At 44.5% G+C, this 25352-nt stretch overlaps 1 protein-coding gene across 1 annotated transcript in view; it reads left to right on the top strand.

Moving 5' to 3' along the window:
• The first annotated feature begins 1141 nt into the window (after nt 1–1141).
• Nucleotides 1142–25352, top strand: part of FFAR4 (free fatty acid receptor 4) — a 43510-nt gene continuing 19299 nt past the window's right edge. Inside the window, exon 1 of the mRNA XM_068258731.1 lies at nt 1142–1825. Within this exon, the coding sequence (XP_068114832.1) occupies nt 1292–1825 (534 nt within the window). The 5' untranslated portion in view covers nt 1142–1291. The remainder of the gene's footprint in view (nt 1826–25352) is intronic.

The following is a 25352-nucleotide window of genomic DNA, read 5'->3' as shown; positions in this document are numbered from 1 at the left end:
GCTGTTGCCCATAGCAACCAGTAGCGCGGCTGTCCCGGTGTGTGCGGCATGTCGCTGTGCACACAGCAGTTGCACCTTTTTATTCTATGATGACATGAGGGGGGGGGGGGGGGGAATCAGTTACTTTGCTTAGGGCCCCATTTAGCCTTATGCTTCGTACACACTTGCGATAACTATCGTTTGCAAAGAACAATAGTTACCAGACGAACGATATTGGAAAGATTGGTATGCAACGATGGGATGCAGCGATCATCATACACATTTTAACGATAGTTCTCGCAGAAAAGAACGATCAGAAGGAAATGTTGCGTACATATTTATATAAAATAAAGAAAAAAACACTGACATGGAGTTACAATAAATACAAATATATGATTGTTAACTTGAAAACAAAGTTTAATTGAAATGAGCAATGTAACAATCTTTACGGCCGCGCTACAAAGGAAGTACTGAAGCTGGGCAGAATTCAACGCAGGCGCATTGGCCCTTGTAACGATCGTTCTCGGCCGATGTCTGTACACACTATAGTTTTGTAACGATTGTCGGTAGATATGATCGGTCAGGTTGGATATTTCCATCTTCCCGATGTCGTTCTTTTGTCGTTCGTGTTAATGATCGTTGGGTAAAGTTCTTTCCCCGATTGTCGGCGGAACGATCGTTAATGAGCTTTAATGAGCTGTTTCAAACGACCATAGTCGCCAGTGTGTACGCAGCATAAATCTGGCTCTGCCACGGGGTCATTTGAATAAGTGCACACCAATTTTTCTACAAACCCCATCTCATCTGATAGAGATCATTGTACACCCTAGCAGGCTATTGACTGATATAATACTGTGCTATTACTCTGACTGAATATAAACTTGAACAGGCACATATGTAACACCAGCACAGGAAGCACTGTATCACTTTATCTTTCCTACTGACATAAGAACATAGCAGGTTTACGAGAGTGTGGTTTGTACTCTGCAAATACCACTAATAGCCCAAGACAATGAAGCGTCCCTATTATCTGATAATAGAAGTGGATGGCTCATAAAAACGTAACACCCTCATCTTTGTTTTAGATGGGTGGATATTTACAAGAAGGCCGTGTGACTTCCTTGTTTCATATCACTGTGTGGACGACTGCTGTTAGCTGCATGAGGCTATGCAGAGCTCCACTGCATCTTTCTGAGGACCATCAGTGAGGTCTCCTGGACTTAACGACCACCAATCATGATGGAATTGGAACCAGACACGTCCTAATTATGCCAGGTTTCTGATCATGGAGTTCTGATACATCCTGCATACAATGGAGCATCATGTCCGCCGATGCCACGACGAGCAGTATATAAACTGCACCAGGTTTGCGTTCTATTCGGAATTTAACAAAACCCTAGCGGTGACGGTGGTGGAGACCTTTTTCTTGTGTTTGGTCTTTGTGCTTTCCTGGCTGACCAATGTCTGTGCTATCGTGTTGCTGGTCAAAAAGAAGAGACTGGTCACCTCAAACTGCTTTGTGTTGAACCTGTTTTGTGCGGACCTGATCTTCGTCAGCATGATCCCGTTCATCATAGTGGTCCGCTGGACGGAGAAGTGGATCCTGGGACACTTTGTGTGCCATCTGCTCTTCTACGTTATGGTCCTCAGTGGCTGTGTTATCCTGACCTCGCTGTCTGCCGTCAGCCTGGAGAGAATGCTTTGCATCACAAAGTTGAGACAGACCACCAAGTGTAACGTGAAGGTGGTGACGTTAGGACTTGTAGTCATCTGGGGCTTTGCCGCCATGACTGCCTTACCACTGTGCTTGTTCTTCAGAATCATTCCGCAAACAGTCGATGACAGTGTAAGCCATTTTTTTTTACTTTCGTATAGTGATATAGTTAATCTGGTAAAAAAAAAAGGTGTCCATCCATCAAGTTCAACCAGGAATAACATAAAAAATCTCACCAATATTTTAAATGCAAAAGTTTGGATGTTTGTTACTCAATCACTCAACAATGGCTGAACGGATTTGAATGAAATTTGGCACACACATAGTACTTTACCTGGAATGACATATGATTCTTTTTATCCCTATAACCAAAAAGTGGGCGGAGACAAATGCTAATTTTACTGGGAAAATGTAAACTGCAGCCATTCTTACACTGTTAATTGCAGGGTTTTCAAACTTTGCACAGTTGGTCACTGGGTGACTGGGATTAAAATTCAGAAAAGGGGATGGAGCCTAGAACAGCCAATCAAAATTCACCTATTGATTTTCAAGGGGCATATTTAATTGCTGCCATTCTTGCAATGCTAATGACACAAGCCTCAAACCTGGTACAGTTGGTCATTGGGTGACTGGGGTTCAAATTCAGAAAAAGGAGTGGAGCCACAAACAGCCAATCAGATTTGTTTTATTTAAATGCTAATTATTGATGCGAAAGACCGCAAAACTCACAAACTAAGTAATTGAGTAATTGAGTAATTGTGTGTTAGGTTTAGAAAAAGTGCCAACACCAGCCAAATACATACCCGGGCAATGCCGTGTAACCAGCTAGTAAGTAAATAAATGGATAAAGTAAGTACATTTCTGTCCTGCAACTTCACATATCAAAAAACCCTTACGAGACTTGATCAATTAACCTTTAAAGGGAAAAAAGGACTTCCAAACTCCTGGTGGCAGTCAGATAAAATCTTTGGATCAACTCTGCCGGGAATGACCTACTAATAATAGCCATGGATGTCCTTAAAGGGGTTCTGTGGCATGTTAAAATCAAAACAAACTGACACTCACCTGGGGCTTCTATCGGACCCCTGTAGCTGTCATGTCCCGTGCCGTCCTCCTCCGATCCTACGTTCCCTGTCGCCCGTACTGGTCAATTATTGGTCTAACAAGACGAATCGTGTGTGCTCCCGCTCGCATCTCCGGGAGCTTACTGTGCAGGCGCGGTACAAGGTATTCTTGTACTGCGCCATAAGCTCCCGATGACGTGCACGGGAGCAAGCATGCCCGCAGGCACACCCGCGCAGCCTCAGTCACGTTAAAAGAATAACTAGACCAAGACCGGCGTCAGGGAACGGATGATTGTAGGAGGATGGCGCGGGACATGACCGTTACAGGGGGCCGATAGAAGCCCCAGGTAAATGTCAGTTTGTTTTTTCTTAACATGCCACAGAACCCCTTTAAAAAGGACAACTGAAGTGATAAGAATATGGCGGCTGTCATATTAATTTCCTTTCAAACAATACCAGTTGCCTGGCTGTACTGCTAATCTATTTGGCTGCAGTAGTAGAAACAGGCATGCAGCTAATCTTGTCAGATCTGACAATAATGTCAGAAACAGCTGATCTGCTGCATGCTTGTTTAGGGTCTATGGCTAAAAGTATTAGAGGCAGAGGATCAGCAAGACAGTCAGGCAAATGGTATTGCTTAAAAGGAAATAAATATGGCAGCCTCCATATCCCTCTCGTTACAGTTGTCCTTTGATGTAAGGAAGGCATCCAAGCCCCCTTTAAAGCGAACCTGAACTCCTGCACAGTATGTATTTAGAGAGTTTAGCTTGTCTGATTTCCCCTCATCTGTGACTAATCACCACTGTAATTTTATCTCTCAGCTGTGTCAGCTCAGACACCTCTGCTGTCCCAGCAGAGCAGCTAATTTGTAAAAACCTGTAAAAACAGGAGGTTAACCCTAAGCATGCTTCCATGAAAGCAGGAAGTAGACAGACTGCAGATTTATTGCAGGATTTGTATCAGCTTTAACAAAGACATTTTTTCTTTAAAGGTTATTATACTGTTGCTTATCTTTCAGAGCAGAGATATTAAGTTCTATAGTCATCCAGATAGACTGAAGTGGTTAAGGATCCCATGGTTTTCTTTACATTTAAATATTCACAAACTAGGTTGAATGTTTTATTGTTTCTAATCAGTGACAGCCTATTAAAGAAACACTGAAGCGAAAAAAAAAATGATATAATGAATTGGTTGTGTACTATGAATAATTACTAGAAGATTAGCAGCAAAGAAAATATTCTCATATTTTTATTTTCAGGTATATAGTATTTTTTCTAACATTGCATCATTCTCTAATATGTGCAGATTACACAACACTCAGCATTCAAAATGATTCTTTCAGAGCAGTCTGTGAACTAATGACCTCTCCTCTGGCAGAGGAAAAGTAAATAGTCAACTAACAGTTGAGATAATAAAAGTCAGAAAACAGCCCTCTCCACGACTTTGAAAGTCGTAGAGCTTAATGGCTTTTTTGTATAGAGATAACAACTGGAGTTTCTTAACTCTTCCTGTACTGGAAACAATTAGACTGATGTATCTGATCTTAATGCTTTATTTCTTAGCTGTACTACACATACAAATCATAATATCAAAATATTTTTTTCGCTTCAGTGTCCCAGAGTGAAAATACATGAACTATTGAGCTTGTCTTATCTCTCCCCCGTCTTTAGAAGTTGTATTCTGCCTGGAAACTTTTATGGCTGTAATCTGCATATCAGTGATGTTTACTGTCTATAGTCCTGAGAAGGTACCGACAAGACAGAAGCTGTCACTTCCATGCCTAGAAATTAACCAGTTGCCAGTGAAAGCAGATAGTCAATAACATATAATTGGTGATCAAATGGTCCTTACCCTCAAAAAGTGATAATAAAAACGAAAGGCTCATTCCCAATATGTGCGAAATCTGGACTCTATGCCATGCAATAGAACAGGATGTCATCAGATTGGACAATGCAAATGAGGACAGTCAGTGATGATACATTTTATTATTGTGTTATTGATTCATATAGCACCATCATCCTCCGTGGCTCTGTATGACGTAGGAAACTAATACGTAATACAGAGGAGTTAGGCAACATACAAATCACAGAGCACAATACAGTGTATCTAGCAAAGCATACAACACAACACATGCAGGAAACCAAAGGGAGAAAGTTCTGCTCTAGTGGGCTTACAATCTAAAGGGATAGGGGAAGAACAAGAGGTAAGTTAATGAGTAAGCTGGGTATCTGGCAGTGAGGAGTTCTGAAGTCACACTGTACAAGATGCAGAGCTTGGTCAGAGATTGAATGGAATGGCCTAAGTTAGACCCAGGGATGGTCGTAGTCAGCCAACTTCGCTACGCTGGAACTACGCGTATTTTTACGCAAATACGCTTCGCAATCTACGGCTCCGAAATCAGCCACTTCGCTACGTTAGCATACCGTAGACTACGCATTAAAATACGCAAGATTCACGTATTGCGTAGCGTAGTTGATGCGATCGCTTATGCCCTTATGCGGAAAAATTTCTGCAATAATCTGCTAACTATGCGCATACACAAACTAATATAAGCATACATTCCAACATCCAATGCGGAATTGTATGCGTATAAAGGGCAATAAAATTTCTGCGCATGCGCAATGACCCATATAAATGCAGTTACCGCACGCGTAATTGACTTCGCAATACATATGTCAACTACGCGTATCGGGCGAAGCTACGCATAGCGGGACTACGACTACACGGAAATGCGTATGTGTAGTTCTTAAACTTCGCCTACGAACTACGATGCGTAGTTGCGTACTACGATGCGTAGATTCGCGCTGGCGTAGTTTACGAGCAACCCTGGTTAGACCGTACGTTTGCCAGATCAGGGAAGTTTTGAGGGTGCCCTTAAGGTTTTCAGGGTTGGAGAGTGGTGAATCTGATTTGAAAAGGAATTCTAGAGAAAGGGAGTAGCGCATGAGAATCCCTGTATCAAGGGCGTAGCAATAGCCATAGCAGCCATAGCAACTTCTATGGGGCCCTGGAGATGAGAAGGGTCAGCTGGTACTTGATGTATTAACTTTTGTCTTTTTTCTCTACCCTTTGACTTTGTCTCAGTGCCCCTGGACTATACACAGTACATTGCATGGACATGTAATCATATCCATAGGTTAGCGGCAGGTGGCATTGCGCAAGTGTGCCTAAATCTAAAGGCCCCATGAAAATGTTGCTATGGGGCCCCATAGTCTCTAGCTATGCCACAACCCTATATACTCAGAGGTGAGGACTGAGGAGGTGATTGTGTTGGAGGACATAGGAAGATTGTATGCAAGGTGGAGGTTGTGGCTGGTGTGGTATCGGGAAATTAGAGAGGAGACGTATGGAGGTAAAAGATTGTGGAGAATATTAAAGTAAAGAATTTGGCAAAGAGTAGGGATGGTCGGAAATGCCAATTTCCGATTCCGCGGTAATTCCGCATTCCGCCATTGCCAAATACCGATTCCGCTTTCCGCTACCAATTTCCGCATTCCAATGCGGAATTTCCGTCTGAAATCGCGGAAATTCCACCCGACTTTAACATTGATTTTCTCAAAAACTATAAGGTCTTTTTGAAAACTTTTTTTTGCATCTTGTTCAGAAGATTCTGTTTAATAAACCCTGAAAGTTTGGTGTTTCTAGGACGTGCGGGGGCTTTGCTATTTACCACTAAAGTCGGCGGATTTTTCATGTAATGTAAATGCAGAAAATAGGCAGATGCAGATTTTCTGCATTTTACATTACAGTAAAAATCCGCCGAATTTAGAAGTTAATAGCAAAGCCCCCATAAGTCCTAGAAACACCAAATTCAGGGATTATTAAACTGAATCTTGTGAACAAGATGCAAAAGAAAGTTTTCAAAAAGACCTTATAGTTTTTGAGAAAATCGATGTTAAAGTCGGGCGGAATTTCCGCGATTTCCGGCGGAAATTTCCGCAATTTCCGGCGGAAATCCGCCTAACGCACTTGCATTACCGATTTCCGCATTCCGATGTGGAAATGCAATTTCCGATCGGAATTTCGGAAATTGCATTTCCGCGGAATCCGAATGAGCATCCCTAGCAAAGAGGAGTAGAAGTTGACGGAAGTGTCAAGCAGCAGAGTTCAGTATTGATTGAGGAGATGGGGAGGCGATAGTTACAGCATGCAATAGCATTTTAGCAGTGTCCTGTGGGAGGAAGTCAGTATGTTTTGAAATAAAGATGACAAGATAGAGTTAGTGAGAAAACATGAGCTAGGAATGAGAGTGCTAAATCAGATATTACCTCTTAGCAGCGTACTCGATGAGATGGGGTTATAGGGGTATTGCTGATGTTTATTTATTTCTGGCAGAAACGTGGATTGAGACGATGAAAGATAATTGTTTCTGTTTTGCTCACGCTAAGTTAAAGTGAGAGGTCATGAAAGAAAATATGGTGCAGAAGTAATGAGGGAGTCATGAAAGCAGGGTATTAAGGTCACGGCCTGAGAGTCTATAGATGAAGAAGAGTAGGGGACCAAGGATGGAGCCTTGAGGTACCTTGTTATGATTTAGTATGAGAAAGTGAAAGACCCCGCAGAGAGATAGGAACAAATCTAGGAAAGATCAAGGCTCTGTATTCCTAAATATAAGTGCCTGGAGAAGCAGAGTGTTGTCAACGATGTCAAATGTAATGGACAAATCAAGAAGGAGTATGGAGTAGTGGCCTTTGTTTTGAGTTGTTAGGAGGTCACTTGATGGGAGCTATTTCCATGGAGTGGTTGGAGCAAAAGATAGACTGGAGATGATTAAATGGCGAGTATGAACAGAGATAGCCACTAGATGTAGATCCAGTATTTACGATATAACAAATGAATCTGGATACTAGCTAGACAGGGCTGTAGGATTTAGGCAAGTATTTTTTAACAGCATTATGACAACCTTCTTCAGGGAAGATGGTAAAATACCAGTAGAAAAAAAAGAGGTTAAAAAGAGGAGTCAGCACAGGGGTGAAGGATGAGGTTTGAGCAAATGTTGTACGTAGTCCAAATAGTTTAAAAAAAATGTTATTAACCTCCCTGGTGGTGCATTTGTCTGGATTTATGGGTCTAAAAGTGGTACATTTTTTTTAAGAATTTTAGGCCTCCAATTCTTAAGTACATTAAATTACTTACATACATGAAAATACAATAAAACATTTAGAAATTGCCTTGTAGCCCTTTCCTGACTTGTGAGCAGCCACAATGCGATTCTGCAGGTCCTCACCGAGCTCCTTCGTCTTAGCCACGACTGTTCACAATCCAACTGCAGAGAGCTGCTGTTTTTCACCTGTTGAGTTGATTAAAACTGCTATTCCCAATTAATCAGGGTAATTAGGATTCTTGAGAACAGCTTGGACTATTTGGAATAGTATAGAACTTTGGATTTTCCCACAGACTGTGACAGTTTGTGAAGGGTATGAATAATTTTGGACTGGACACTTTTTGCTCAAATGTAAATAAAAGCTGAGAATTATTTTTTTTCCACAATAATGTCTCTTGTACATCGTCTTATTATTTTTTGGGAGACACCTATGTCATTTCCCGTCAAAAAATGACTTGCTGGTTGAATAAAAGTAACTTTTAGTTAAAATTTGCCGGGGGATGAATAATTATGGGCAGCACTGTACATGCAGGCTGCGTTTCTCTATGGTCACCTTCTGTCCTGTGCAGGCCTAGATTTACCTCACAGGAGCCTGCAAGCACAGATGATCTGGCATCTTAGACTTCACCCTCCATGAATCTACAAACCCCACCGAACTGCACCGCAAGTGTATTGGCTAGTTAAGCTTTCACTTCTCCCTTACTTCCCTTGCCCGTCATAGGTAGCTAAAGAGACACTGAAGTGGAAAAAAAAACATGATATAATGAATTCGTTGTGTACTATGAATAATTACTAGAAGATTAGCAGCAAAGAAAATATTCTCATATTTTTATTTTCAGGTATATAGTGTTTTTTCTAACATTGCATCATTCTCTAATATGTGTAGATTACACAACACTCTGCATTCAAAATGATTCTTTCAGAGCAGTCTGTGCCCTAATGACCTCTCCTCTGGCAGAGAAAAAGAAAACTGTTCACTTAGGACCCGTTTCCACTATCGCGAATCCGCATGCGTTACCCGCATGCGGATTCGCACAGTCAGTACAAGTGGATGGGACTGTTTCCACTTGTGCGTTTCCCCGCACGTTTTTCTGTGCAGAAAAAATCTGCAGGGTAGGGCCCTCAGAATTCGCCTGCGTGTGGAATGCAGGCGAATTGCACGCAATGTATTTAATAGGGAAATCGCATGCGTTTTCCCCATGCGTTTTTTGCCGCGATTTCGCATGCGATTTCGCATAGGTATTAATGTTATTTTACACAGGCAGTGACATGATTAAATTCGCATACAGCCTTACCTATGCGAAATCGCATGCAAAATCGCGGCAAAAAACGCATGCGGAATCGCACCCGCATGCGATTTGCCTGCGGTGATTCGCCGGCGATTCCGCAACGCTATAGTGGAAACGGGCCCTTATAGTTTTTTTTTTTTTTTTTTTCACTTATAGTTGAGATAATAAAAGTCAGAAGACAGCCCTCTCCACCACTTTAAAAGTTGTAGAGATTAATGGCTTTTTTGCATAGAGATAACAACTGTAGTTTCTTAACTCTTCCTGTACTGGAAACAATTACACTGATGTATCTGATCTTAATCTTTTATTTCTTAGCTGTGCTACACATACAAATCATAATATCATAATTTTTTTTCGCTTCAGTGTCTCTTTAATATTGAGGGAACTTCTTGCTTCCTAATACAAAGTAGCTAAAAGTGCCCCCGACTGAAGTGAGATCTTGTCAGTGGAATGCTGAGAGCTGAGTGAGTAACCTCTCTTTTACACTCCGCTCAGGACTCTGCATAGGGAAGGAGGGAGGGAGGCGCTTAAGGAGGGGAGTGAGCCGCCTTTCTATCATTGGGCGCATGTAGGTATGTGCCTACAGTGCCTTATGGTAAATCCGGTCCTGGTCCTGTGCCAGAGATCGGGTCTAGATGGGGGATTAGACAGGCTAAACTCTGTACATACATACACGCAGCATTTCCTTGTTTTCCTTAGGGATAGTCGGAAATGCCAATTTCTGATTCCATGGTAAATCCGCATTCCGACATTGCCAATTACCGTTACTGCTACCGATTCCGCTTTCCGCTACCAATTTCCGCATTCCGATACGGATTTCTGCCGGAATTCACGGAAATTTCTCCCAACTTCAACATCGATTTTCTAAAAAAATATAAGGTCTTTTTGAAAGCTTTTTTTTGCATCTTGTTCACAAGATTCTGTTTAATAAACCCTGAAAATTTGGTGTTTCTAGGACTTACGGGGGCTTTGCTATTAACCGCTAAAGTCAGCAGATTTTTACTGCAATGTAAATTACTGAAATTTCTGCCTAAATCCCCATTCTCTGATTGGTTTATTCATTCTGAGTCTTCATATTGGCTTAAAATTACCGCATATCGGATAATGCAGATTTTAGTGGTTCATAGCAAAGCCCCCTTAAGTCCTAGAATTGTCAGGGTTTATTAAACTGAATCTTGTCAACAAGATGCAGAAAAAAGTTTTCAAAAAGACCTTATAGTTTTTGAGAAAATCGATGTTAAAGTCGGCGGAAATTTCCACCCCACTTGTATTACTGATATCCGCATTCCAAAGCGGAAATGCAATTTCCGATCGGAATTTCGGAAATTGCATTTCCGCGGAATCCGAATGAGCATCCCTAGTTTTCCTTCTGTCCTGTGCAAAAGTTCAGATCTACTTTAATTTTCTGCACCGAAATATAGACGGTTGTGCTAAATTACTCAGGTTACCTAATTTTAAGTTAATTACAGTAAAACCCCTGCTATCCAGAACTCAGTTATCCAGATGTCTCAAGCAACCAGAAAACAAAATCCTGGCCTTGCAGGATGCATACAACTCCTTTCACACTACTTTATACAGTAATTAGCCTCTGCTACATTGCATTGAATTAAAGGGAACCTAAACTGAGGGGGGTATGGATGTTTCCTTTTAAACAATACCAATTGCCTGGCTGTCCTGCTGATCTTTTTCGCTGCAGCAGTCACTGAATCGCACACCTGAAACAAGCATGCAGCTAATCCAGTCTGACTTCAGTCAGAGCACATGATTTGCATGCTTGTTCAGGGGCTGTGACTGAAAGTATTAGAGAAACAGGATCAGCAGGAGAGTCAGGCAACTGGTATTATTTTAAAAGGAAAAATCCATATCCTTCTCAGTTTAGGTTCCCTTTAAGTCTGTCTTTTTGTCTTAATTTGTTTTTAACTACAGTATTTCATCAATAATACAGAGTTTATGCTAGTAGTGTCTGAATAACACCTGAAACAAGCATGCAGATGATCTAGTCAGACTGTCCGGGCAGCGCAGGGCTCTGGCGGGGGGGGGGCCCTCTTGCGCCGCTGCGTGCGGGCAATCGCCGCAGAGCGGTGGCGATCAAGCTGTACGCGCGGCTAGCAAAGTGCTAGCTGCGCGTACAGCAGTTTAAAGTGCGCAAATCGCCCCACCAGGGGCTGAGATATCTTCCTGTGCGGCATAGCCCGAGCTCAGCTCGGGCTTACCGCCAGGAAGGTTAAAGTCGGCAGGTTTTTAAATGTGTATTTTTTTTTCCTTTGAGACTTTAAAATCGATTTTCTCAAAAACTATAAGGCCGTTTGAAAATGTTTCCTCTTGTAGCCACTGGGGGCCCCTACAAGCTCTGGGGCCTTGGGGCAGCTGCCTCCTTTGCCTCTTTGGTAGCGCCGGCCCTGGACTTCAGTCAGAAACACATGATCTGCTGCATGCTTGTTCAGGGGCTGTGGCTAAAAGTATCACAGGCAAAGGATCAGCAGGACAGCCAGGCAATGTAAATTGTGTAAAATGAAATAAATATGTGTAACGATTTGTGTCAGCAAAGAACAAAATTCTGATTATAAGGTGATCTGCAGTATCACCTATAATGCAGATATATACCTGATTATAGGGTGATCTGCAGAATCACCTATAATACTGGTATATAACAAGCTGATGTGACAACTAATGCAACGAGTGATTGGTGAAACAGTAGTACTGATAATTTTTGCAATACCTCACCAGAGGAGCTGGTGGGTACTAACAGTACAGTGCCCCTCACCAGAGTCAAGGGCCCTCTGGTGAGAGTAGAGTGATCAGACAGATCGGGTTTGATAACAGTAGTACTAATAGCTTTGGAAATACCTCACCAGAGGAGCTGGTGGGTACTAACAGTACAGTGCCCCTCACCAGAGTCAAGGGCCCTCTGGTGAGAGTAGAGTGGTCAGACAGATTGGGTTCGGCAACAGACAGACAGATGCAGTACAAAATCGGGAGGCAGAGACAGGAAGGTATAAGCAAGCAGAGTCGGCAGCAGGATCAGATGGGCAGAGGTACAAAGTCACTAAGCAAGAGAGTAGTCAGAACGAGTCAGAGTCATGCACAAATAATAACACAGTAATGTAAATGTTTAAGGCTATCAATAATTCCTATCTTGTGTGAAATCCCCGGTTTCCTCCCAGATCAAAACACACCGGAACTATCTAAGGGTCTGAGCGCTAACACAGAGTATTCGCAACAGCAGACAAGTTGCGAGTGATTCAGCCAGGCTTATGAAGCAGAGGAGAACCTTCAGGCACGCCCCCCTCCTATCATCCAATGAGGAGCGGCAAGCGTCTCCTCTGACATTAGCCGACCGGCCGGTCAGCTGACGCGCCTCCTTCCCGCATAAAGGTCCTGTCTGTGCGCGCACACGCGGCAAAGCGACCCTATGTGCAACTGACAGACCCGTCCTCGGTGTGCTAGACGCCTGAGGCACGGATACATTGCTAAACAGGGAGCTCTAGGCAGCTGCTGTGGTAGCGCTATTCACCGCGGCTGCCTCTCCAGCATTTGTTACAATATGGCAGCCTCCATATCCCTCTCAGATGTCCTTTAAGAACTCAGATGAAGAGAAGACCATATACTGTAAGATCAACTAATTACACAAAATTCACTTTTGTTTCGCATAACTGCAAAATATGTATTACCTGCATCCCAGTTCTTGTGCAATAACTAAAAATGTTTGGAGTTTTACACACATGGTTTTTTTTTTTTACTGTATCCTACAAATCCCATTGCTGCTTTTACATCTGACACTATATTGATGTTACTATATTGCCCTTTAATACAGGTGAAACTCAAAAAATTATAATATCGTGCAAAAAGTCTATTTATTTCAGTAAGGTGAAACCAATATAAGAAATAGACTTATTACATGCACTGCGAGATACTTCAAGCCTTTATTTGTTGTAGTTTTGAGGATGATGGCTTACAGCTTATGAGAACCCCAAAATCAAAATCTCAGACCTTTAGAATATTGTGAAAATGTTCAATATTCTGGGCTCAGAGTGTCAGACTCTAATCAGCTAATTTATCCAAAACACCTGCTAAAGGTTCCTATTTCATAGATTAGTTTCACAAGTTGAATGACTGAAATAAATGGACTTTTGCACAATGTTCTAATTGTTCCACTTTTATCTGGGACATATAATGAATGTTTCTGGTCCTGAAAGCAGGACAGTTAACATAAAAATGTGGAAACCTGAATAAGTCATGTCATTGCCAGGGTCGGTTCTAGACTTTTTGCTGCCTGAGGCAAACTTGTGAGGATGCGCCTCCCCTCCCCATTGGGAATGATCGCACCGCACCCAACAATTTACTCTGCCTCGTTTAATGTTCTCACATGACATGCTGCAGCTCAACACAATCGCACATTGTCTGGCTGTGAGTCTGTGACAAACAAACTGCTCACCCTCATCCACTCCATTCCTCCCCAATCAGGACAGCAGTGCCACCTCCTCCCTTCTGCTGTGCAAGTCAAATGAGACACTGCTGCTCTCCTGCCTCCCCCCTCCTCACTCACTATCAGACTCCTCACACAGCACAACAAGCTGCTTTCCCCCAATGATGCTCTCCTGCCTCCCCTCTCCTCACTCACTATCAGACTCCTCACACAGCACAACAAGCTTCTTTCCCCCAATGATGCTCTCCTGCCTCCCCCCTCCTCACTCACTGTCAGACTCCTCACACAGCACAACAAGCTGCTTTCCCCCAATGATGCTCACCTGCCTCCCCCCTCCCTACTCACTGTCAGACTCCTCACACAGCACAACAAGCTGCTTTCCCCCAATGATGCTCTCCTGCCTCCCCCCTCCTCACTCACTGTCAGACTCCCCACACAGCACAACAAGCTGCTTTCCCCCAATGATGCTCACCTGCCTCCCCCCTCCTCACTCACTGTCAGACTCCTCACACAGCACAACAAGCTGCTTTCCCCCAATGATGCTCTCCTGCCTCCCCCCTCCTCACTCACTGCCAGACTCCTCACACAGCACAACAAACTGCTTTTCCCCAATGATGGTCTCTTCACCCCGCTCTCCTTCCGCTTCTCCTACTACCCTGACTGCCCCTGTCATCTCTGCGCATGATGCAAATGTTTCACCCTGCTTCATGAGAGAACCCGACACAGAAAGGAAGACTGGGTCTCCACCTGGATTAGTGCAGTTATAGCAAAATTATTTTTATTCCATAGCAGCAGAAAGCACACATCGTTTCGGCACTAGGCCTTTGTCAAGTGTTACCAAATACAACAAATATCCACAAATATATAGCATAAAAAACACACCCAGCAAGAGTGGGCGGGCACAACAACTTAAGGGAGAACCTGGCCAATAATTTAAAGTAATTACAACAGAGAAAGAACATGTGTGCATCAACCAAGTGAACCTGACAAATCTGGCTTTGCAAATTTGGCCTATTGGCTAATCACGAGACATTGCTCATGCAAATAAGCATTTTCTTTCGCATGCCTTAATATGCAGGGTCAAAAACCAAAAACCGCAAAACAATCGCCCTGCGGGAATTAGTTCATGCTATACAGCACTATCCAGGGGCGCCACGAGGAGGCTTCCCATTGTAATCATAATAACAATAATAATAATAATTTAAAGTGACAGTACAATTTTATCAAATTCATTACAAAAAACACCTTAGACTAAAATCGTCATTAAGTCCATTGGGAGTGAGAGTACTTAGCTTATCGATGCATCTGCTTTCACGTCTTAAAAGGACAGTCTGTGTATCAACATTAGCAGCCGCAAACACTTTCTCCAAAACGCACCATCGTAGGTCACTCACGGTGTGATTACACTCATAGAAATGTTTACCTACGGGAGAGTCAATTTTTTTGTCAGGATCATCAATATACTTCCTATATAATCTAATGTTACTGCGATGTTCATTAATGCGTACACGTACCTCCCGTGAGGTCTGTCCCACATAACCCATACCACACGGGCATTTCAAAAAATACACAGCATTAGTTGTAACACAGGAAAATTTGCCATTCACCTTGATTTTTTTGGGGTCATGAGAGAACCCGGCCTCGGTCACTGTGTTGCCTTTTTAATCATAGTGTTCCTTATCGAGAGTGATGCTGCAAGGGTTAAATCTGCCAGGCTGATGTGGCCTGGGTGTGCATGTCAGGAAATCAGACACATTTGCTGATAGGAACCAGCAGTAAAATCCCCCGGATGGTGCCAAGTCACACACAGTTCTCCTTTTCAGAATGTATTTACTCTCCGGGCAGTCGCCCTCCCTGTACACACTGCGGATAAATGCCGTGATCTGCAGGACGAGCGTGACTCAGAAGAAATGCTCCTAACAAGTCACGGAACTCGCTGCCTTTCACAATGCGCCCCACCACCGCCGTCCCGCTCAGGCGCATTGTGTCCCAGCCATTTATATCACTTAATCTGTTCCCTGCTAACCACAGCGATAACATCTCTGCGTAAATCAATGGAAAGGTCATTCCGCATGGGAAAGCGTCATAAAATATAAAATAAACATTTGCCTACCTTGCATAAACTGTTACTTGGCCTGGAGGAGGCATTAGCGATGGTGATGCTGTAGTTTCATTCAATCATAAAACACCCATTTATAGGCTCTTGCGTGTTTTATTCTCTTTTTAAAGCCTGATTTCGGGTTTTATTTTGTCTGGGTTGAAAACTTTGGTGGTGTTTATTGCTGTTTGAGTTCCAGCAAGAAAGATGTTCTATTTTTTCCTAGAGCCAAATGAATCACAAGACTGCGTTGGCAAATGCCTAGGGCCTGGTATGTACTCTGAGCCCCTGTCCCCACCTCACTTCCTTCAATAGGCCACGTGCGAAGCAGGGGGGAGACAATGTTGCTTCCTTCCCTAGGGTCTGTTTTTACCTTAAGGTTCAACTTACCTGGGGCTTCTACTGCCCCCCCCCCCCCCCCTCCCAGATGTCCTGTTTACGCATCGGGACACACCAATACTCCAGTCTACCGCCATGGCTTACTTCCTGTTTTCTGTCACAGTCCACTGCGCCTGCTCGGCCCTTGCTACGCGCGTCCTCGCTCCCGCTGTCGTTGCCGGGAGCTCCCGCCATGGCTTACTTCCTGTTTTCTGTCACAGTCCACTGCGCCTGCTCGGCCCTTGCTACGCGCGTCCTCGCTCCCGCGGCGTTGCCGGGAGCTCCCGCCATGGCTCACTTCCTGTTTTTGTGACTTTAATGTCACAGAAGGCTACTGCACCTGTGCGGCCCTGGCCACGCATCCTTTGCTCCCGCTGACCTCACCGGGAGCTTTCTGCGCAGAAAGCTCATGGCGATGTCAACAGGAGCGAGGATGCGTGCGGCCAGGAATTGAGCCGCGGCGGGGACCGGAGTATTGTTTTGTCCCAGGGCAGGCACGGGATGTTTGCGGGGGGGTGTGGGGGGGGGTGCGGTAGAAGCCCCAGGTACGTTTTTTCTTTTTTTTACCCTTACAGTTGTCTTTTAAAAGAAACTTGAGATGCCTGAAAATAATACATAATACATACCTGGGACTTCCTCCAGCTTCCTACATGCTGATCAGTTCCTCACCATCCTCCCACGACGCCTGGATCCTCCACTAGGCGGCCCGGCAATTCCGATCGTTGGGTCGTACTGCACATGCATGGCCCAGCCGCACGCGTCCCATCAGAAAACGAGGGCAGGGCCGGCGCTACAATAGAGGCAAAGGGGGCAATTTCCCTAGGGCCCCGTGGTCTGTAGGGGCCCCCCAGGCATCCCCCATTGCACCTCTCAAGATTAAATTTAGACATCCGCGGTCCCTGGGTACTGCATCAGTCGCAGCCTGTTTCTGTCACTCCGCCCTGCCTCCTGATTCACAACGCGTTGCCATGGTTCCCTTCCTGTCACGGCCGGCCATAGCAGGGCTCTCCCCGACCTGACACAGGCATGTGACGTCACGTCAGTGCGTACATGCCTGCGAGGAAGTGATGCCGGAATGTATGGAATCCAGAGCAGCTGCATCCTCGGATGCTGCTACCACCCAGGGAGCGGGGCCTAACCGGCCCTGACATCCAGGAACTTTTGCCAGGGTCTCCTGTCTCCAGAAGACTGTTTGCTGTCAGGAGGGGAGAATGGCCACTAGATGTGCAGGGTAGTCATGGGATGTGCATTTTGCTGCTGCCTTCTGATGCTGTTTTCTGGCCCTGATATGTCCAGCAACAATCAGGAGAGGGATTGATCCTGCAATCTTGGTTGGCTGGGCTGTCTGGAGTTTGTCCTGAGCCATGCATCATCCCTGGGGGTGTGTGGTCTGTGGTGCATGTGAGGCTGCCAGGATGCGATAGCCAGCTTGGGGCCTGGGGGCTGTATTTGCTGGGAAAAGGGGGGGGCAGCAGGTTATCTATGCCCTGGGACCCCCGAGCGTTTTAAACTGGCCCTGCCAGACAGGGTGGGGAGACGACGAGGGACCAATTGGGCATTAAAATCGCAGGTGCCAAAATCAAAGAGCAAAGTGCACTCAGCAATGATGGTGTTAAAAGGTCCTAATGACAGTGTTGTCAGTGAAGCATGCATTTACCACTGTTCATACATTAATCTTCTCTCCAGTGCTCAGTTCTAGCTCAGACCAGTATCCTGTCCACTTCCTGTGATTGCTAACAGTGATCACAGATTCCCAGATTAACATGTTAATGCCATTAGCAAACAAGACTTCTATTCAGTTATTACCTAGAATTATGAAGGATTATAAAGACAATATGTCATATAGTACAATAATATACCTACTAGCAGATCATGTGCTCTTTTAGTCCACTGTGCTTAAAGAGAGACTGAAGTCTCCCAAAATGCCACATCCCCGCGGCTGCACAGTCAATAAATCACCCCAAACTTCCCCAGGGCACATTGCGGGGAGCGCTTCCGTGAAGAGGCAGAGCTTTGGGCTGTAGCTCTGCCTCTACACGCATCCATCTGCGCGGATCTCCGCCTCTCCCCGCCCCTCTCAGTCTTCTTTCACTGAGAGGGGCGGGGGAGAGGTGGAGATACGCGCAGATTGACGCACATGGAGGCAGAGCTACAGCCCAAAGCTCTGCCTCTCCGGGCAGCAAAATCCACGACCAGGAAAGTTGTCCCGGGAGTTTGGGGTGATTTATTGAGTGTGTAGCCGAGGGGATGCGGCGTTTCAATTAGGGCATTGATATTAAAGAGGTTTTTAAAAGAAAAAACTATATTTTGAGACACTTTAAAGTCTCTTTAAAGGGAACCTTAATTGGAAATAAAAAGTTGATTTTTACTTACCTGGGGCTTCTTCCAGCTCCCCTCAGTCTATCAAGTCCCTCGCTGTCCTCCACATGCGCACCAATGTGTCGCTGTCACCCCATGTGCTGTCCCAGCCACGCCTCCTCAGTTGCCTTCTTTTGGCTAGGAACATTCTGCGCAAGTGCAGTACATAAAGCTTACAGTGGTAGACAATTCCAATTCAGACTCGACACTTGCTTGCAGTGTCGGACTGGGAGTTGGAAAAACTGAGGAAATCCACCTACTGGCCAAGCAGCAGTAACCCTGTGTTATCACTACCAATAGAAACCTGCAACAAGTCTTCACTGTGAGCAGCTACACCCGATTACTGCTGCTTGGCCAGTAAGTGGATTTCCTCAGTTTTACCACCTCCCAGTCGAAAGCTACGTACACACATGCGACAACGATCGTTCGTTGTGAACGACGAACGAACTTTTAATTGATGAAAGAACAACCTAAGTAAAGTTAGTTTTTAAAAGTGTGTAACGATCTGATCGTTAGAACGAACGTTACATCACTGAAAGCAACTATTGCGCATGCGCATAAAAATGAAAAGTTCCATGGAGAAATAGTGAAATGCGCATGTCAAGCCTAGTACGAACGATGTCAAGCCTAGTAGAACGTTTCCAACGATGTACTACTTTTGTACAAATGATCGTCGTTGGAAAAAATCCGCCAAGCTAGATCGTTCGTTTTTAACGATCTAGCTCGTCCGTCGTTAGACTTAATGGTCGTTGGTTGCTTTTTTTAAACGATCGTCGTTTGAAATGATTGGGGAACGATCATTTAAAACGACTATAGTCACATGTGTGTACGGACCTTAACACTGGATGCATGGGATAATCCTCCAAACTTTGCATTGATTTATAATTGTGGTCAACAGACCAGCACAACATTTCAGGCCATGTGCCCTTTGTTAAGTCCTGTAAAACTTGCAACTGCAGACACAGAACCGGCCACAGGAGTGCAATCAAGGAGGCACATAGCCAGGGGTGATCACGGAGGAATGTGGCTGGGGGCGATCAATGAGGCACGTGGTCATCATTTTTCTCTCATTTTAAATCTATAGCAATAATTTCCAAGCCATCCGCTGTATATATGTGCATCAGTGCGCACCGGACACGCCCCTTCCTGCTCCGCCCTGCTGTGATTGCCAGCGGCACTGATTGGGTGGCACATGTTATGCATCCAGACAGATGGCACGCGCACTCCTGCCCCATGCAGTGTTAAGCTTGCAACTCGCTAGTGTAAGAAAATTTTACATGTCTGGACATTGCATTTTGTAGCTTCAGTAAATTATTTTTAAAAACAAGACACTGTAAATGACCCAAGATTAGAAAGAAAAATAGTCCCACAAATAGTTATATATCCCCGCACTGTCATTATAATTATTATTTAGTATTTACAGGGCAGTTTCTAGGCTAAATTACACCCAGGGCGAGAGTGTAAGGCCCCATACACACATCAGACTATAGTCTTTGGAAAATGAAAGATCACAGACCAATCTTACCACCCTTCATGTAGTATGAGAGCCATACTCTACACAGTCTTTTCTATGGAGCTGAACTCCACATCAGAAAAAAATCTTTGCAAGATGCTGCACACACAGATGCTGTACAGACACAAAAGATCAGTATCTGCAAAAGATCTGTTCCTGCCAAAAATCTATTCCTGCAAACTGCAATGATAGTCTATGAGATCTGCAGATCATCATACACACATGATTTAACTGACATTCATCTGCAGATCAGATCCACCAGGATGGATTTTCAGATCTGCAGATGATTGCTTGATCTGCAGATGAATGTCAGTTAAATCATGTGTGTATGATGATCTGCAGATCTCATAGACTATCATTGCAATTTGCAGGAATGGATTTTTGGCAGAAACAGATCTTTTGCAGATACTGATCTTTTGTGTCTGTACAGCATCTGTGTGTGCAGCATCTTGCAAAGATTTTTTTCTGATGTGGAGTTCAGCTCCATAGAAAAGACTGTGTAGAGTGAGGCTCTCATACTATATGAAGGGTGGTAAGATTGGTCTGTGATCTTTCATTTTCCAAAGACTATAGTCTGATGTGTGTATGAGCCTTAAAAGTTGCTCAGTTCTGCAGAGACTTGCAGCATTCGTCAGCCAAATCATATTTTACATGAAAATAAATAAACACCACCACAGCTGATTTTAGAAGTATTTAAAAATGGCAATGAGGAAATGAGGAAGGTGAAACAGGATTTTTGTGGTTAGTGAAATGTGAGATTTGGAATGAGTCAAATGTATTTTCAGACAGTTTTGTTATTACGGAACTGCAGTTACCAACAGCAAAGCTGCTAAAAAGCAAAGGCCTGTATACCCCTTAGGGATGGTCAGTGAGAAGCTAATGATTCTGTTTGTGTTCAAATTTTATGTTGATTTATAAAGCTTGGAAATTCAGAAGCTGCTGTTTAAAATTAAATTGTATCGATAGATTTAAAGGACAACTGAAGTGAGAGGGATATGGAGGCTGCCATATTTATTTCCTTTTAAGAAATACCAGTTGCCTGGCTGTCCTGCTGATCATCTGCCTCCATAGGTGGGTACACACATCAGACCATAGTCTTTGGAAAATGAAAGATCACAGACCAATTTTACCCCCTTCCATGTAGTATGAGAGCCATACTCTACACAGTCTATTCTATGGAGCTGAGCTCCCCATCAGACAGAAATCTTTGCAAGATGCTGCACACAAAGATGCTGTACACATTCAAAAGATCAGTATCTGCAAAATGCATTCATAGTCTATGATATCTGCAGATCATCATACACACCTTGTTTAACGGACATTCATCTGCAGATCAGATCCACCAGGATGGATCTTCAGATCTGCAGATGATTGTCAGATCTGCAGATGAATGTCTGTTAAACAAGGTGTGTATGATAATCTGCAGATATCATAGACTATAAATGCATTTTGCAGGAATGGATCTTTTGCAGGATTGGATCTTTTGCAGATACTGATCTTTTGAATGTGTACAGCATCTTTGTGTGCAGCATCTTGCAAAGATTTCTGTCTGATGGGGAGTTCAGCTCCATAGAATAGACTGTGTAGGTATGGCTCTCATACTGCATGGAAGGGGGTAAAATTGGTCTGTGATCTTTCATTTTCCAAAAATTTTATCTAATGTGTGTACCCACCTTAATACCTTTAGCCATAGACCCTGAACAAGCATGCAGCTGGTCAGGTGTTTCTGACATAATTGTCAGATTAGCTGCATACTTGTTTCTGGTGTGATTCAGACACTACTGCAGCCAAAGAGATCAGCAGGACTGCCCGGCAACTGGTATTGTTTAAAAGGCAATAAATATGGCTGCCTCTCTATCCCTCTCACTTCAGTAGCCCTTTGACTTTACACATGATACACACCTTAAATTTTGATTGGCTAATCAGTTATCACTGGCCAATTTTATAGCCTCAATGTAGCATGATGTTCAACATATTTTGAATTCTATGAGCAGGCTGTGTAGGTGAGCTCTCATACTACATGGAGGTGGGGAAATTGGCCAATCGTTGGTAAATCAAATTTGGATGTGTGACTTAAAGGACAACCAAAGCGAGGAACCTGCCATATTTAGGTACTTTTAAACAATACCAGTTGCCTGGCTATCCTGCTGATCACTTTAGCTGCAAGTTATTCTGGTTGAATACAATTCGACAATCCATCACACACTATACAATTCAAGGTAAAGTCGGTCTGAATTTTCCCACACGTCCCATCTCACTAAATCGAGAAAAACGGAAAACGAGTCAAACTGGCAAGTAGATGGTGGGGAGGCCCTGTCATCAGAAAATCCGTGTGAAAGTTTGCTATACATGAGTTTTTTGGTGCTAATGGAGGAAATTTGACTTCTGCTCAGACTTAGAGCCATCGTCAGCCCAATCAGCTTTTATACAAAAGTAAATAAGGAACCACCACAACTGATTTTAGAACTGTTTAAAAATGGCAATGAGAAAAGGGAAATAATCTTCAGACTTTTTTCGGTTAGTAAAATTTGAAATGAGCCAGCTGTGGCTTGAGGGATGAGACCCCCTAGACCGATTTTGGCAGCGTTTTTGGATCGCTGACAATCGCTGGCGATTCCAAAAAACAAGTTGCCAATGTGTATAAATAGAGGGAAACCAACTGTGATTGCGATTAGGGTTAATCACAGGATGTGCAGCATTTTGGGCGCACTTGCGCTCAATGCTATGTAAAAGAATGCTGCAAAATCTCTTTGAAAAGCGATTTTGCAGCGATTTGAGGGGCAAGCGTTTGGAATTTTAAAGTTAATTTTACTTAGTGGGTGTCCCGATGTCTGGCTTCTGCCCCGTAGCCCCACCCCCCAGAGAAGCACTTCTGACCTCTTCCACTAAGGGGCGGGGCTATTAACAGAAACCAGACATCGGGACACCAGATAAGTATAACGTTTATTTAAAAAAATAAATGCCATAAATAAACACTAATCGGAAGTACTGTACAGTTTACTGTACATCGCTTCAATTTGAAGGAAAACGCGATCGCAATCGGCCTAGGAATCGCTGCATACAGTGCTTGTGGGATTTAAAAGCGCTACAATGATTCTAGTGGGTTCCAGCCCTTAAACAGCTTTGTTACTAGGGAACAGTCTGCAATTACTATCAGTAAAGCTGCTTGTAAAGCCAAGACCTGTATACCCGCATTTACAATAAGGCACTGTAGGCACATGCCTACAGGCGCATGATGATGCAATGCCAGCTCACTCCTCTCCCCTAGTGCCTCTATCCCCCCTCCTTCCCAATGCAGAGTCCGGAGCTGAGTGTAAATGGGAGGTTACTCACCCAGCTCTCAGCATTCCGCTGCCCAGATCTCCCTGCAGTTGGGGACACCACTCTAGCGGATACTTACCTAGGGAGGGGGAAGACAGGTTCCCAATGAGGCTTCCCCCTCACCTGTAGGTTCAGGGAATCCAGCGCTGGCTCCCCCGATAAGCTTGACAAGAAATGATATTTGTATCTCGTCGGGATCCAGCGCAAGCGCAGCAGTGGCTCTGTGTTCGGCATAGGCGGAAATAGCTGAACCCGATCGGCGCAAGCGCAAAAGGACTCACACCTGCACAGTAGAGCGGTTCTATCAGGTTTGGCTATTCCCACCTTAACCTGAATGAAGAGCAGCTAGTGCACCTGCGCAGGATCGCGGTAGGGAAATATTTACCTCGCCGCACTACGGGGACCCTGGCACTTGAGCGGAGGGACGGAGGAGGACGGGGGAAGACTTGTTAGGATCCAGAAGCTTCCCCCTCCCAAAGTCAGTATCAGTTAGGTCAGTCAGTCAGTTAGGTTCCTCTAGCTACCTTATGCTAAGGGGCACCTCTACCTATCTATGATGGGCAAGGATAGTAAGGGAGAAGTGACAGCTGGGACAGCCGGCACACTTGTGGTGCGGTTCGGGGTTTGTAGGTTCATGGAGGGTGAAGTCTAAGGTGCCAGGACATCTGTGCCTGTAGGCTCCTGTAATGTAAACCCAGGCCTGCTGTATACCCCGTAGTGATGGTCAATGAGAAGCTTATGGTAACAATCCTGATTTGGTGCAAATCGTATGCTAATTTACATACAATTGTCATACCGATGGCTAAGGATACATTTCATTTAACTGCTTTTAAAAGCCGAAGGGGCATCTTTTACTCGCTATAAAAATCCTTGTTCTAGCCCTGGGGAAACTTTAGGCAGCCCGGGACTCATTGTGCGGGCCGCATTCCTTAAATTCCAACCCTTCCCCCCCGCCCCCCTCCCTGCAAAGTTGCGAGCGGGCACCGGGAGATTTGAAACTCGCCTCGCTTCCCGCATCTTGTCTCCATGGCAACAGGACGTCACATGATGTAACATCAGGACGTGCTAGGACATGCCACCTGACGCCTGCCTCCTCTCCACTCTCCCACCTGCCTTTATTGCACACGCACTACCCTCCTCATCCCCGAATCCCCATCCTGGTTCAACCTGCCGCCCTTCCCCATGACATCATAAACAGGTGAGGTGTGGCCTCTTAATCGAGGCATGCTATGGTAAAACCCCAGCACCATTGGCATTGGGTCAGTCACTGCACTTAATCAGTAGCAAGTCACTGCTATCGAGTGCAGTGATTGACCCAATGATGGTGCCGTGGTCCCACCCGCAAGACCATCGGCACCAGTTAGCAAAAGGAGCAGCGGGCAGCTGTAATTGGCCAATCTCACCTGATTGGTCGCATGCCAAAGCTTCTCTTCTGACTGGCCATGGTGATCTCTTGCCAGTGATAGGGTTTATATGGAAAGTGGGGGAAAGCGCATCCTCCAAAGTTACAAAGCTTGCTTCAGGCAACAAAAAGTCTAGAACAGGCCCTGGTTGGGAGCAGGGACATAGCAATAGACCCTGCAAGGGATGCAGCCGAAGGGGGGCCTAGAAGCCGCAGGGGGCCCAGTGGGTGGAGAAGTTTATTTTCCCTGCTAGGGATGGCCCTGATTAGGAGACTCATGGAGAAGCATGTGATCAGTTTTATCAGCTGATATATTTGTAAGGTCCTGATTTGCTTTGATGACTTCCTGGTTTAACACATGATCAGGACCAGCAAATCAGAACCTTACAAATCTATCAGCTGATCAAACTGATCACATGCTTCTCCATGCATTCTCCTAAGCAGGACCATCCCTATTCCCTACCCAGAGAGACTGACAGCTAAGGGCACAGAGAGAAACAACTTTCTGCTCTCTCCGCAATTGTTCTAATGACTGCATCTTCTCAGCCACTGATAAGGCATTATACAAAGTTTTGCAGACAAAGATTTCTAAATAGTCCCTATTCAGTGTGCAGCAGGGTCTTGGGTACAGCACTGCTCTACCCCTCCCCCAGCCTTTCTACCCGTCCCCCATGCTGTGTACTGTAGTGATGCTGGAGAAGTCTGC

Source organism: Hyperolius riggenbachi, chromosome 10 (assembly GCF_040937935.1).
Source record: "Hyperolius riggenbachi isolate aHypRig1 chromosome 10, aHypRig1.pri, whole genome shotgun sequence".
In the NCBI taxonomy this organism is placed as follows: domain Eukaryota; kingdom Metazoa; phylum Chordata; class Amphibia; order Anura; family Hyperoliidae; genus Hyperolius; species Hyperolius riggenbachi.
The sequence above is the reverse complement of the archived record's forward strand: the minus strand, read 5'-3'. Positions and strand labels throughout refer to the sequence as shown.